This window comes from Arachis hypogaea, chromosome 3, assembly GCF_003086295.3.
Source record: "Arachis hypogaea cultivar Tifrunner chromosome 3, arahy.Tifrunner.gnm2.J5K5, whole genome shotgun sequence".
NCBI lineage: Eukaryota > Viridiplantae > Streptophyta > Magnoliopsida > Fabales > Fabaceae > Arachis > Arachis hypogaea.
Genome location: NC_092038.1, coordinates 132876373 through 132890904, shown reverse-complemented (window position 1 = coordinate 132890904; position 14532 = coordinate 132876373). Strand labels below are relative to the sequence as shown.

The following is a 14532-nucleotide window of genomic DNA, read 5'->3' as shown; positions in this document are numbered from 1 at the left end:
CAGTTTCTGCCTTGTCATGAGACTTTTGTACTTTATCTATTTCCTTGATATTACTGGATTGAGATGAACACAAACTAGCACTTGTGTTTGAATTAGACAATTGATGCTTCTTATTGATAATCTTAGAATTCTGTATTTTTCTACTGCTTGTACTTATGTTTCCTTTGTTAATAAAAGGTAAATTATTCATTGAAGAGCTGTTGAATAATTAAAAAAGATTTACCATGAAGTACATTATGACACCATATGTTAATTTTCTCTCATATTCCATGCAATCTATCAATCCATCAAATTTGCTATTATCATAAAACATATGGCATCTTCATTTCATATTAGCAACTAGATTTATTAAAACAATAAGCCATCCTAATTTCATGCCCAACATCAGATTCAACTTCCATTTCCAACAAATTAATTCCATCATCATTTCATTTTTGGTAACTACTTCCTCTTTGATTTTTCTTTGAGAATCAAGCTAACAAAATCTACACTCTTTGCCAACATCTAATTAGATTCAGCGAATGAGAAAGAATCAAAATAAAGGTTAGAATAAAGTTAAGAATAATTTGCATACATTGTAGTTTGAATCAAAAAAAAGTCTTCTATTAATATGTTTGAATCATCAAAAGTTAAACCAAAAATTTGAAATAGTTATTCCTTTGATGGTTCATCAAATATTAAGCTTGAATTCTGAATCAACATTTACTTGTATATCATTGGATTCATAAAAAGTTCAAAAGGAGTAAAATCGATCAAATTAAACTTCAATGATTTGGATTAGATTTAAATAGTTCACGATAAATTGATCAATAAATTTAATGAGTAAATATCTCGGTTAAACTAAGATGTAATATCAATAATAAATTTAAGAAAAAAGGACAAAATTAAAAAAATTAATAAAGAAAGGAATAAAAGAAAGAAAAGAGAAAGACTTAAATGAAAATGAACAAGATGAAAGTAAAGAGAAATTGAAAGTAAAAGTTAAATGCATAAATAAAAAACTGAAAAGAAAAAGTACAATAAAAAATAAAGAGAAATCTTTCTATACTAGTAAACTTGGAAGAGTTAGTGCTTACATGGCATTTTCTCAAAATTTTGATTTTTCTAAAAAATAAAATACTTTTAAATTCTGATTCTTTGTTGGTAAAAGCGGGTAGGTATTTATCATTATTGCCGCTTCCAAATTCCAATCCACCTTTTCCTTTCTTTGCTTTTTTTTGGGGCAAAACTGCAGACTAAAAATAAAAAGCAAGAATGAATCACATGCTTCTATTCCACTGTTTGATTTGAGAGCTACAACTCTATCTATTACCTTGAAACTAATTCTTCACCTAATATATAAGGGGTTCAGTAAGTTAAAGAATTCAATGTATATTCTTAGTCAATGAGAACCTGTATTCAATGTATTTATTTTTGGGCCACTTTTCAAAAATTTTTTGTGGGTATCCAACACTTGTTATAAGCCCAATAGAAGGTTCAGGATAACATTTAGCTTAAATTGATTATTTATATACAAAACATGTTACTTAGGGCAAGCAATTGGCGTGGCTGTTGGATATGGAGACTCATGGCAACATAGTGACAGCCGTCATCTTCTTACTTTCATCAATTCAAAGTAAGATTTTGTTTTTCTTACTATTTAATTGTTTGTATCCATGTTTTTGTAATGAACCATAATACATGTATTCGATTATTTGTTTATTTATATCTTCTTCTTACTATTAAATTGTTTATGTATAATTATACTGAACTTGTCCCATTTTAGGGTTTATGTTCATTCATTTAATTGAATTCTGATGAATAGTGATGTTTCTGAATCTGGAGCTGATTTCATAGTTTAGGTAGGAGATTGTGATGTGTGGTATGCATTTTTACTTTTTTTTTCTTCTTGATGTCAGTTGGAATGCTGTTCATGTCATGTTAGTTGGTATATAATATTACAATATATTCTTCTTTTAGATAGATTACGATATTCTCTTCCTTTGTTCTTTTCATCTTTTTACTTTTCTTTCTTCCTATAGAGCTAAACTAAAAACTAGAGCTACTAATAAAAGGTAAGGTTGAGAACGGGAGTGAAGGTGATGGTTGATTTGATGTTTGAGAGAAGGGGTGGAGTGGTTGATGTTATCATCCCTGGATATGAGGAAGATTTCAAATGGTAAGCAATGCTGATTTCCCTCCACTATCGCAAAATTTTTGAATTCAAATGTTGAGTTGTTGTTTAGTTTTTGCCTATAAAAGGCTATTGCCTCTCTTCGATATTGTGCACATCGTTCTCTAACCCCCTTCTCTTCTCTGACTTTCTGCTCTCTTTTCTATTGTTTGTTCTTTGTTGAGTTTGTTCTGCCTTTCGTAAGTGTGATATTGAGATTTGATTGTTTGCAATGAGTCCTCCTTTTGATCCTATCAGTAAGATCATTCCTCCACGTGAGGCCTGGAGGATCAAAGTCAGGGTACTAAGGGCTTGGACTGTACCTAGCTTTGGTAATACAGATGTTCCAAATTCAATGGAACTTATTCTGGTTGATGAAAATGTGAGCGGTTGATCTTTTCTTTTTATTTGTTGTGTTCATATACTCAGTTTCTTCTTATTAATTTTTCCAATATTTTTTGTTGTGCTTTTGTTTTCGTTTTTTATGAGTTGTATGTTTTTGTTCTTTTGGATGTTCATAGTCTACCAAAATCCAGGCCACTATAAGGAAGCAACTAATACACAAGTTTAAAGATCATCTTCTTGAAGGCAGTTGTTATAAGATGAGTTATTTTGCTGTTGTTTCAAACCAAGGCTCTTATAGAGCTACAAAGCATGAGTTCAAACTCATTTTTCTATTTCGTACAACAGTGACAACAATTCCTGATGATATAATACCCAAGTCTTGTTTTTCTATATATCCTTTGAAGACATATTGCAAATGAGTCAGGATCATGACTATTTAGTTGGTGATCTTGGCTCGTGTCTTTCAGTTACTTCTTCATTTTTTTTTTTTTTTTTTTTTTTTTTTTTTTTTTTCTTTTGACATTGTTAAGATCATCATAAGTAAGTTGCTCTCATCCTTTGTTTTTTGTTTCTATATTTATTTGTATTGGATTCCATTCTTTTTCATGTTTAGGATGATGCTGCGATGCGCACTATAAGGAAGCAGCTAATACACAAGTTTAAAGATCATCTTCTTGAAGGCAGTTGTTATAAGATGAGTTATTTTGCTGTTGTTTCAAACCAAGGCTCTTATAGAGCTACAAAGCATGAGTTCAAACTCATTTTTCTATTTCGTACAACAGTGACAACAATTCCTGATGATATAATACCCAAGTCTTGTTTTTCTATATATCCCTTTGAAGACATATTGCAAATGAGTCAGGATCATGACTATTTAGTTGGTGAGTCTTGGCCTCGTGTCTTTCAGTTACTTCTTCAATTTCTTTTCTTCTGAAAATTCTTTCTTACATCTTTTTTACTCCTATTAACATATCAATGTAGATGTAATTGGTCTTTTGACATTGGTTGGGGAAGAGAAAAACTATGACAGGGATGGTAAAACGGTTAAGATGGTTGTTGTCAACTTTCTTCACAAAAGTAAGTTGCTCTCATCCTTTGTTTTTGTTTCTATATTTATTTGTATTGGATTCCATTCTGAAAAAAGCTTCTACTGAGTTTTCCTTTTTTTCATGTGTAGGATGATGCTGCGATGCGCATTATTTGGAGAGTACGTGGACCAGTTAAATGATTTTCTTGCTTCTGGTTATGTTGAGCAACCGGTTGTCATTGTTCAACTTGCTAAGATTAAACTTTTTCGAGGTGTTATAACTGAATGTTATCTTATTATGTGTACGGTTATGTTATCCTGATCTTTAGATCTGTTGACATTCTTTTATTACCCAGAGGTCAACCTGGTCTCCAGAATGTTATGAAAGCAACAAAAATTTACTTTAATCCTGATTTGTCAGAAGTTATTGATTTTCGAAAAAGGTTTGTGTTATCCCTCCCAAATTATCTCTATGTTGCGGTCCTTTCTTTGTTTTTATTTTATTCTGTTGATGTGAAACTGAATAGTATTTATTAAATCTTAGCATGGTCGAACAAGGAATTAATGGCACTCAACCTTTATTCATTGCGAATGAGGGAAAATCTGTTTCATTGGAGGATGACTTCATGCGCCTAACTAGGCGATCCACAATAGATCAATTACATGATAACAAAGATGTTTATAAATTTTTTACTTTTTTTTAATTCTGCCCTCCGTTTCTGTTGTGCATGGTATGCAGGATGGGAGTTTTGTTATTATGGGTACTATCACTGATATTGTTGAAGAGGGCTGTTGGTGGTATTCCACTTGTGTGTGTGGAAAGGCAGTTTATCCTGAGTCTGGGGTCTATTTCTGTGATGTTTGCATGCATCATGTGACAAATGTGATTCTAAGGTTTCTATTTTCATAATTTGTAGCTTTTTAAATTATTACTTCTTGCTCTTTTTGTTTACTTAAATTCTAACAAGGTTTTTTATTAATTTTTCTATTTTATCGTGATATTGTTATAGGTTCAGACTTAAAGTAGCAGTTTCTGATCATACTGGACAGGGCATATTCGTTTTGTTTGATCGTGAAACAGCTTATTTGCTTAAAAAAGCATGTGCTGACCTTTTTAATGAAGTCCAAAAGGAGCCAACTGTACGTATAATTTTTTACGTCCATCTAAATGTTGAGCTATAAATAGTTATCATTTTTTATGATATTATTCATTATGACGTAGATGGTGACCTCTCTGATTTTATCCTTATAGGTTCTGTGTGGAGATAGCTTCCTATTACATTTAAAACTTTAGAGGGTAAAAAAGTTTTACTAAAAGTAGATACCAAGTCCCTTGGTATAGACAAATACTTTGGAACCTTTCGTGTAAAAAGGATATGTGATGACCCAACTATTATTTCTATGTTTGAGCTTGCTGAGAATGAGAACGAAGTGACACCTGTCAAGGTTATTCTTTTTTATTCTTCTTTGCTTTTTCTTTATTCTTTGATTCTTTTATTTTTTTATTACATTGCTCTTGCTTGAGTGTTTCTTCTTTCATTCTTTATCGAAGGATGCACATGTTCCTGGGATTGGTTTGGACATAGGTGAACCCTCTTATACACAGCCTACTTCAAAAGATGTTAAGCTTTCAGTCTTGGATAAGGATGAAAGTGTTCCTGGTCTTAATGACATTTCGATAGATATGGACGCTAATAGGAAATCTGTTGTTCCTCAAGTTTCTGGCGATAATGATGAGAATCAGGTCTTTAGTGATGAAGTTGGCTCATTGCTCAACTCAGGTGTTGAAGAAACTCAGGTCACACAGTCTAAATTTTCTATTGAATCAAATCTCTTATTCAATTTATTATTGCATTCCATTTTCTCTTTTTATTCATTGTTGTGTTGTTTTCTATTTTTTTATCTGTCTAGGACTTCCTATCTCATCTTCTGGATAATTCGGACAACAATGATGTTTCTTTTATTTGCAATGATGTTGTGCGTTCCAAAGTAAAGAGAAACCTTGAATCAGATTTTCAGAAAGCCTTGGAGGAAACTGTTGTCCTTCATCAAAGATGATCAAGATTGAAGATAATTTGGATGGATAGTTATTTAGCTGAAGTTAGCAGCTTTATTAGGGTTATATGACTTAAATTCCGAATTAGATTTCATATTTCTCATGCTGACTTATATTTGAAGTGTGTCCTTTTTTTTTGAGACATGTCCAACTGTTAGGAGAGTCACACCTTATCCCTTCATGTTTTGTGTTTTGGTTGGTCTGTTGTAAGTATTGTTATGCTTTTTTGAATTAGGAAGGGTATGTGTTAATTTCAAATGTACTTTGCTAAAGATTGGACATATTGTCATGTATTTAGAAGGACATAGGTTATAGTCAGAGTGTGGAATTATAATGTCACTTTTGTGAATGTAAGCAAGCAAGTGTAGTGAATTTTATAATATTAATGGAAGGAAATAGCTTCATTAGTCTTAATTCTTTTGTATTTTTCGTATGCTGTCTTTTATTCATTTGTGTTGTTCATGATTAGTTGTTGTTATGCTCCATAATTGTCTTTGAACATGTGTTTTAATTCAACATATCATATGGTTACAGTAAATTTCAATGTAATAGTCTCATTTGATTGTATTGTAATTGATCGAATGTTTCATTTCTATTGCAAATTTGCTACTATCCTTTTGTATTTGTGCTTATATACTATTTTTTGTTCCTATTGATTTATATCTCAACCTTTTTGTGTTACGTATATAAGTATACAGAGCAAGCGTGTGTGTGATTCAACAGTCTTCTCGATTACGTATAAAATGATGCGTCATTCTGTCTTTTTGTAGATTGCTGTCTTTTATTTCCTTTAAAATCATGTCTTCCAATGCTGCGGCTTCGAGTTGAAAAGAATTAACATTTTGAAAAGGAAGAAAGCATTGAAATCTGGGAATATAAAGGTGTGTTGTCCTTCTTTTTACTAGGTTAGAGTCGGTCATAGTTATTAATATAAGTTGATTGGTTTTACTTTTATTTCCTATTTATTTCTTCTATCCATGGCTGGTTCGTTCTTAGTTGCTAAAAGGAAACTTGGAGATAAAGCTACTGGAATTAATTATGGTAAATATTTATACGTTTATTTCATAGAATGTGTTACTTTTAATGAGTATATGTTGTTTGTAATTCTCCTGTTTATTGGTTAACTTTATTGTTACTTCAATATAGATAAATTATTTAGTTGTCATAACTATATTCAATATTATTCACGGTATTATTATAAGAAATGATAAATAATTTTATAGTGTTGATTTGTGTGATTTGATTTCATTTTTGTTTGGTTTGAAATTGTAGAAGAATTACTAGATATTTTAGATCCTTCTATCAGTATTTCACCTGTTGATGATGTTGCTGCTGATCATCCATTATTTGCACAAAGTGAAATGCAAGGTTAGGTTATTCAATTTTTTCATCTTTTTAAGTTATGCTTAGGTTCAATCTTTTTTTAAATTAATTATGGTTAACTTTAAATTATTTTTAATTCATATGTTAACATAAGTCTAGCTAACTTTTCTTCCATTTATTTTTTTAACATCTTTTTCAACAGTGTCAACAAAATTTTTTTTAATATATTTTTTTAAAAAAAATCACCTTTAATATATTTCTTAGAAAAATATAAGTAGTTTTTTACAAAGTTATATATTTTTAAAAATTTTAACAATGTAATTTTTTTTAAAGCAGCTTTTTTTGGGTAATCATAACAAGTAGCAAGTGTTTTAAATTTTTTATTTTTTTTAAATAACCCAGTCTTATCTCTTAAGTTGTTTAAAAAAATCTTTTTTAATATATTTTTTAAAAAAATATATGTTTTTTTAGATAATTTTTTTATTAAACCAACTTTTTAAGAAAGAATAATTTTTCTTGCAAACAAAGTTATAATAACAACTTCTAGCTATTCAATTATATTTTTAAAAATTATTAAATGTAAACTATCTTTTAAAAGCAGCTTTTCTTAGCATAAAGGATAATCATAACAAGCAGCAAGTGTTTTAGTTTTACATTTTTAACCTTTTTTAAGTTTTTCTTTTTTCTTAAATAAACCAGTCTTACATAATAAATTGGTTAAAAAAAATTTACTTTAATATATCTTTTAGAAAAATATAAGAAGTTTTGCAACAGAATTTTTTTTTCTAAAACAACTTTTTAAGGAGAAAAAATGTTTTCTTAAAAACAAAGTTATAGTAACAACTTCTAACTATTTAATTATATTTTTAAAATTTTAAACGGAATTCTTTTAAAAGCATTTTTTAAGGCATAAAGTGTAATCATAACAAGTAGCAAGTATTTTGGTCTAATATTTTTATTCTTTTTAAAATTTTTCTTTTTTTAAAAGAAAAAATTAAACCAATCTTACATCATAAATCATTTTAAAAAAATTCTTTTTTAATATATCTTTCAGGAAAATATAAGGAGTTTTCTAGAGAATTTTTTTTCAAAAACAACCTTTTTAAGAAAGACAAAGTTTTTCTTAAAAAACAAAGTTTTTTTTTTATTAAAGATAGGAGACTCGAACCTGCAACATCTTATTGAGTATGGAGAAACTATGCCATTTGAGCTATTACTCATTGGCTCTTAAAAAAAAGTTATAGTTTGCTTAAAAACAAAGTTATAGTTACAACTTCTAACTATTTCGAGAATTTCTTTTTTAAACCAACTTTTTTAAGAAAGAAAAAGTTTTTCTTGCAAACAAAGTTTAAAAAGCAACTTTTTTAAGCATAAGGGGTAATCATAACAAGCAACAAGTGTTTTAGTCTTATATTTTTAATTACTCTTTTTAATTTTTTTTAATAAATCAGTCTTATATCTAAATTGTTTTAAAAATAATTCTTCTTTAATATATCTTTTAGGAAAATATATGAAGTTTTTTTAGAAAGTTATGTACTCTTAAAAATGGGTAAATGTAAATTTTTTTTCAATGGCAGTTTTTTTAGGTAATTATAACAAGCAACAAGTGTTTTAGACTCTTAATTTTTTTTAAAAAAATAAACCAATCTTATATCATAAGTTGTTTAAAACAAATTCTTCTTTAATATATCTTTTAGAAAAATATAAAATTTTTTGATAATTTCTTTTCTAAAACAGCTTTTTTAACAAATAAATATATACTTCTTCTTGCAAATAAAGTTACAGTAACAACTTCTAACTATTTAACTATATTTTTAAAAATTATTAAATGTAAATTTTGTTTAAAAGCAGTTTTTTTTAGTATAAAGGGTAATAATAACAAGTAGTAAGTGCTTTAGTATGACATTTTTACTTTTTTTAAGTTTAACTTTTTTTAATAAACCAATCTTACATCATACATTGGTTCTTTAGATTGTCTTGATATTGGAGATTGTGATTGCACATGTTCCACGTGTGGAGCTTCTTTTTGGTATTTAGAACGACTAGAGAAAGATTCAAGACAAGGGCAACCTGTTTTTACAATTTGCTGTGCTAAAGATAAAGTTCAATTACCGTTTTTGGAGTGAGCACCTGATTTATTAGTTGAACTAATTAACGGATTGATGCCAAAAGCCGACATTTCCAAAAGAATATACGTTCATACAACAGTATGTTCGCTTTCACCTCATTTGGGGGTAAAATTCTTAATTCTATCAATGATGGGAGTGGTCCGCCACAGTTTATTGTGACTGGACAAAATTATCACAGAATTGGTAGTTTGCTGCCTAATGCTGGCGAAAAGCCTAAGTTTGCACAACTATATGTTTATGACACGGCACACGAGGTTACTAATCGGCAAAGTATTTTTAGGTATGTGTTAATTTTTATTTAAACTTTGAATTTAAAAAAAATTAAGATGTATGTGTGTTGTTATGATTCTTATGTTCTTTTTATGCCAGTCATACATTTGATATAGATACAGAATTGATTGTTCGATTGCTACAAATGATTGATGAACATAATGTTATTGCAAAGTCATTTCGAAGAGTTCGAGAATTCCATGAGTATCATCCTTCAGAAGTTTACTCTCTTAGATTATTTTGTCAAAGGAGATCTGATCGGAGAGTCTATAATTTTCCATCATGTGATGAAATAGCTGCTTTAATAGTTGGTGATTTTGATAGTTCTGATCAAGGAAGGGATATAATCCTTCGATCTGTAGATGGTCAATTGAGACGAATTTATGAAACTCACCCTTTATATTGGTCATTGCAATATCCTTTACTTTTTCCTTATGGTGAAGATGGTTTCGAAAAGAACATACCTTATAGAGGTGTTCAGAATATCAATATTCGTGGTAGAAGGACAAAAGTTTCATTGCGTGAGTTCATATGTTTTCGTTTGCAAATGAGAGAGATAGAAGAAAGTATTATTCACAAATCTAGAAGGTTGTTCCAACAATTTATTGTTGATAGTTTCTCTATGGTTGAGTCACAAAGGCTTTATGAGATAAGGCAAAAACAAAATACTATTCGCGGAGAATTTTTAAACGGAATTGAAGAAGCTATGCAGCGTGGTGATATTGAAGCTTCATCAATAGGTACAAGAGTTATTTTACCTTCTTCTTTCACTGGTGGCAAAAGATACATGTTTAACAATTGTCAAGATGCAATGGCTATTTGTAAGCATTTTGGTTATCCGGATTTATTTATGACAATGACTTGCAATCCAAATTGGCCTGAATTTCAAAGATATACAAGTATTGATGGTATTCCTATTGCTGATCGTCCGGATATTTCGTGTCGAGTTTTCCATGCAAAATTGAAGTGTTTACTCACTGATTTAAAAGATGGTGTTTTCTTTGGGCCACTTAATGCAGGTGCATAAATGTTACTTACATTATTTTTAAAAATTTTAGTTGTGAATGTTGTTTACAAATTTTGGTTTATCATTTTAATTTAGGTATGTATACGATTGAATTCCAAAAGAGGGGACTACCACATGCACATATTGTACTTTGGCTTGATGGAAGGTCAAGATTACAATCAACTGAGATAATAGATGAACTTATATGTGCTGAGCTTCCTAATCCTACAAGATATCCTCAGCTTTATGATGTGGTAACAAAATGTATGATTCATGGTCCTTGTGGTCAACTTAGGTTTAATTCTCCGTGTATGCGTGGTGGTAGGTGTTCTAAATTTTATCCAAAGAGGTTTAGTGAACAAACTTCTTTTGATGAAGAAGGTTATCCTATTTACAGACGTCATGATCTTGGTGTTACATATGAAGCTTATGGTGTTCAGATTGATAATAGATTTGTTGTCCCTTATAATCCTTTGCTTTTAATGAAGTATCGTGCTCACATCAATTTGGAGTTTTGCAATAAGTCAAATGTGATTAAATATTTATTCAAATATGTCAACAAAGGTCCTGATCGTGTTACAGCCACAGTTAGCAATGTTCATGTTGGGAACCAAAATACTCGTGTTCTTGATGAAATTAAAGAGTATTTTGATTGTCGATATCTATCTCCATGTGAGTCTGTATGGAGAATTTTTGCATATGATATTCATCATAGATGGCCATCTGTTCAAAGGTTAACTTTCCATTTGCCAAACCAGCAACATATTATCTTTGATGATCGTGACACTATAAGTTCTATTCTTGTGAGGAATAAGGAGTTGGTTACCATGTTTATAGCTTGGATGTTAGCAAATAGGGTCTATCCCGAAGGGAAAGATTTGACATATGTTGAGTTCCCACGGCATTTTGTTTATATTGTTGATAATAGGGAATGGAAACCAAGACAAAGGGGATTTTCAATCGGTAGATTGAGTTTTGTTCCCCCAACTGCGGGTGAATTGTTTTATATGCGTTTGTTATTAAATGTACAAAGAGGGTGTACTAGCTTTAAGAGCATTAGAACAGTTAATGGGACTACTTATGATACATTTCAAGAAGCATGTTCTGCATTAGGATTGTTGACTGATGATAATGAGTTTGTTGAAGCTATTAAAGAAGCTGCTCTGTTAGGAACAGGCTTGCAACTCAGACGATTATTTGTAACATTATTATTGTCAGCTTCAATCAGTAGACCTTTATCTGTTTGGAATCAAACTTGGGTGTATTTATCTAATGACATTCTTTATCATAGAAGGATTCAGCTACAATATCCAGGTATTTTTAAAAAGAAACGAATTTACTTTATTTGTTTCAATTATTTTCATACATGTTAAACAACATAATTTCTCATTGGAACTATTTCTTTGTTTTTGTAACTTTTAGTTTTTTCTTTTTTCTAATAGCGTTAACAATGACACTTGAGGAGTTACAAACCTTTTGTTTGATTGAGATCGAGAAACTTTTGCAAAATAATGGCAAATCTTTGAAAGATTATGCTGGGATGCCGCTACCTAATGTGGATCTGATTTCTGCTTTTTCTAATTCTATGGTTGTGCGTGAAATGCAATATGATGTATCAGAGATGTTGGCTCAGCATGATGATTATTTTGCTCAACTTACAGCTGAACAAGAGAGTATATACCATGCCATTATTAGTCGTGTTCTCAACAAAGAACATGGTTTCTTCTTTGTATATGGTTTTGGTGGAACAGGTAAAACTTTTCTCTATAAAACATTGTCAACTAAGTTGCGATCTGAGAGAAAAATTGTTATCAATGTTGCTTCAAGTGGTATTGCTTCTTTGTTGCTGCCGGGTGGAAAAACTGCACATTCATTGTTTAATATCCCTATTGAATTGAATGAAGAATCTGTTTGTAGAATTAGAGTTAATTCGCAAAAGGCAGATTTAATTCGTCAAGCAGATCTAATCATTTGGGATGAAGCTCCAATGACAAACAAGTTAGCTTTTGAGGCTGTTGATAGAACATTTTGAGATCTGATGAAAGTTACTTCTATTTCTAATCAAAACTTGCCTTTTGGAGGTAAAGTTATTGTTTTAGGAGGTGATTTCAGACAAGTTTTACCCGTTATACCAAAAGCCTCTCGTGCTGAGATTGTTATGGCTTCAATTAATTCTTCATATTTATGGAAGCATTGTGAAGTTTTTTATTTAACTAGGAATATGCGTTTAGAAAGTGCAGCTCAAAATTCAGACATGGATGAATTAAGATTATTCTCATAGTGGATTCTTCAAGTTGGAGAAGGTAAATGTGGTACAAGGATTGATGATAGAGTCTTTGTTAAAATTGCTTCAGAATTGTTAATTCCTATCACTGATGATCCAATTACTGATATTGTTTCAGTCATATATCCTAATCTTTCTGAAAATTTGAATAATTCAACATATTTTCAAGATAGGGCTATTCTCGCTGCAACTATTGAAATTGTTGAGGAGATCAATGATCATATTGTGAATTTACTACCAGGTGAGATGAAAGAGTATTTGAGCTCAGATTGTATATGTGGTACCGATGCTAATGTTGACATTGATCTTAATTGGATTAATGTTGAGTTTCTAAATCAAATAAAATGTTCAGGATTGCCAAATCATTCTCTAAAGTTGAAAGTAGGTGCTCCTATTATTTTATTGAGAAATATTGATTCAGCAGGTGGTTTATGTAATGGAACTCGACTTATTGTGCATAGCCTTGGAAGAAATGTAATTACTGCAGATATTGTTTCTGGAAGTAACGTCGGTGATAGAGTTTTCATTTCTCGAATGAATTTGATTCCAAGTGATTCTGGGTTACCTTTTAAGTTTCAACGTCGGCAGTTTCCTTTATTGCTTTGCTTTGCTATGACAATTAACAAAAGTCAAGGACAAACTTTATCAACCGTTGGGTTATTCTTACGTCGTCCTGTGTTTTCTCATGGTCAATTGTATGTTGCTATATCACGTGTTAAGTATAAAAAGGGATTGAAGATACTCTTATGTGATGAAAATAGACCTGAAGACGACTTGACTGAAAATATAGTGTTTACAGAAGTTTTCAACAAAATTTTTGGTATGTTTATTTATTTGTTATAGATTATAATATATGAATACTTATTAAATTTTATAATTCTTAAATTATATATTTCATGCACTTTTCTATTTTAATATAAGAAATGAGGGTCCAAAATATTAAGTATTATTGGACTCTTTAATATACTAAGTTATATACTTTATTTTTATTATTAACTAATAATTTTCAATTCAGTTTTTTCAGTTTAGTTCTATCTTGAAAATAAAAATAAAATTTTAGTGAACCAATTTTTTTTAATCTTTTCTTTAATTTGTCAAAATAATTTTTTTAATTAAGTATCAATATGACATGTAGAGTTGGTATTTTTTGCAGGTTAGTCAGTGAGAGAACTAACAAAAAGCCTTCGCGTGTGATTCTTCACCAATCAATAGCGATACAAAAGTATATTATTTGGCATATAAGTTCTTTCATTTTAAAGGATTTTATCTTGTGGCTGATCATTTCTTATATTTATTCTTGATTTAATTTTTTTAAAGTTGTTAAGCAAATAGTTTCTTTTATAATTTATTTTTGTTATTAACTTTTTAATTTTCAATTTAATTTCTTCAAGTTAGTTCTTGCTTGAAAAAAAAGGCGTTAACATACCAGTTTTTTTTGTTAACTTTTTATTTAATTTGTCAAAATATTTTTTTTTATTATGACATATAGAGTTGGTATTTTTTGCAGGTTAGTGGGTGAATTATACTTGAAGTTTTTTGTTCTTTCCCAAGAAGGGAAAGTCAAGTCTTGTCATACCCTAAGCAAACTTATAGCAGAAGCTTTATATATATGTAGCAAGAGAGGGAGAAAATTGCCAACTTAGGTTCATCTCTGCTTTGCTCTTCATTTTTATTTCACTTCTTCAGCATTGTGAGGGAACATTAAAGAAGATGCATACTTTATTTGATCCAATCAAGTGCATTACGCCTTGGAGAGAAACATGGAGGTTGAGAGTGAAAGTTGTTAGACTTTGGTTTGATGGAAACTCAGTATTAGAAGAAAATGATGATGGGTTGCTGCACCTTATACTGATGGACCTGAATGTGAGTTGTAATATTATCTTTTAATTTTTATTTTTACAGCAATTTCACAGCTTTTTTTTTCCATATTCATGGAAAAA

General features: G+C 30.0%; 2 protein-coding genes across 2 annotated transcripts; both read left to right on the top strand.

The window, feature by feature from the left end:
• Positions 1-3809: 3809 nt before the first annotated feature.
• On the top strand, positions 3810-5316 carry LOC112782986 (replication protein A 70 kDa DNA-binding subunit B-like). The gene is made up of 6 exons (XM_025825697.3): positions 3810-3967; positions 4069-4201; positions 4264-4418; positions 4535-4664; positions 4777-4970; positions 5077-5316. Exons 1-5 carry the CDS (start codon positions 3810-3812, stop codon positions 4816-4818), a joined length of 618 nt encoding a protein of 205 aa, XP_025681482.2. The 3' UTR covers positions 4819-4970; positions 5077-5316.
• Positions 5317-9112: 3796 nt separating this feature from the next.
• LOC114927493 (uncharacterized) lies at positions 9113-12340 on the top strand. The gene is made up of 4 exons (XM_029297481.1): positions 9113-9312; positions 9402-10321; positions 10405-11622; positions 11751-12340. The coding sequence occupies exons 1-4, from the start codon at positions 9113-9115 to the stop codon at positions 12338-12340; spliced, it is 2928 nt and encodes a 975-aa protein (XP_029153314.1).
• The last annotated feature ends 2192 nt before the right edge of the window (positions 12341-14532 follow it).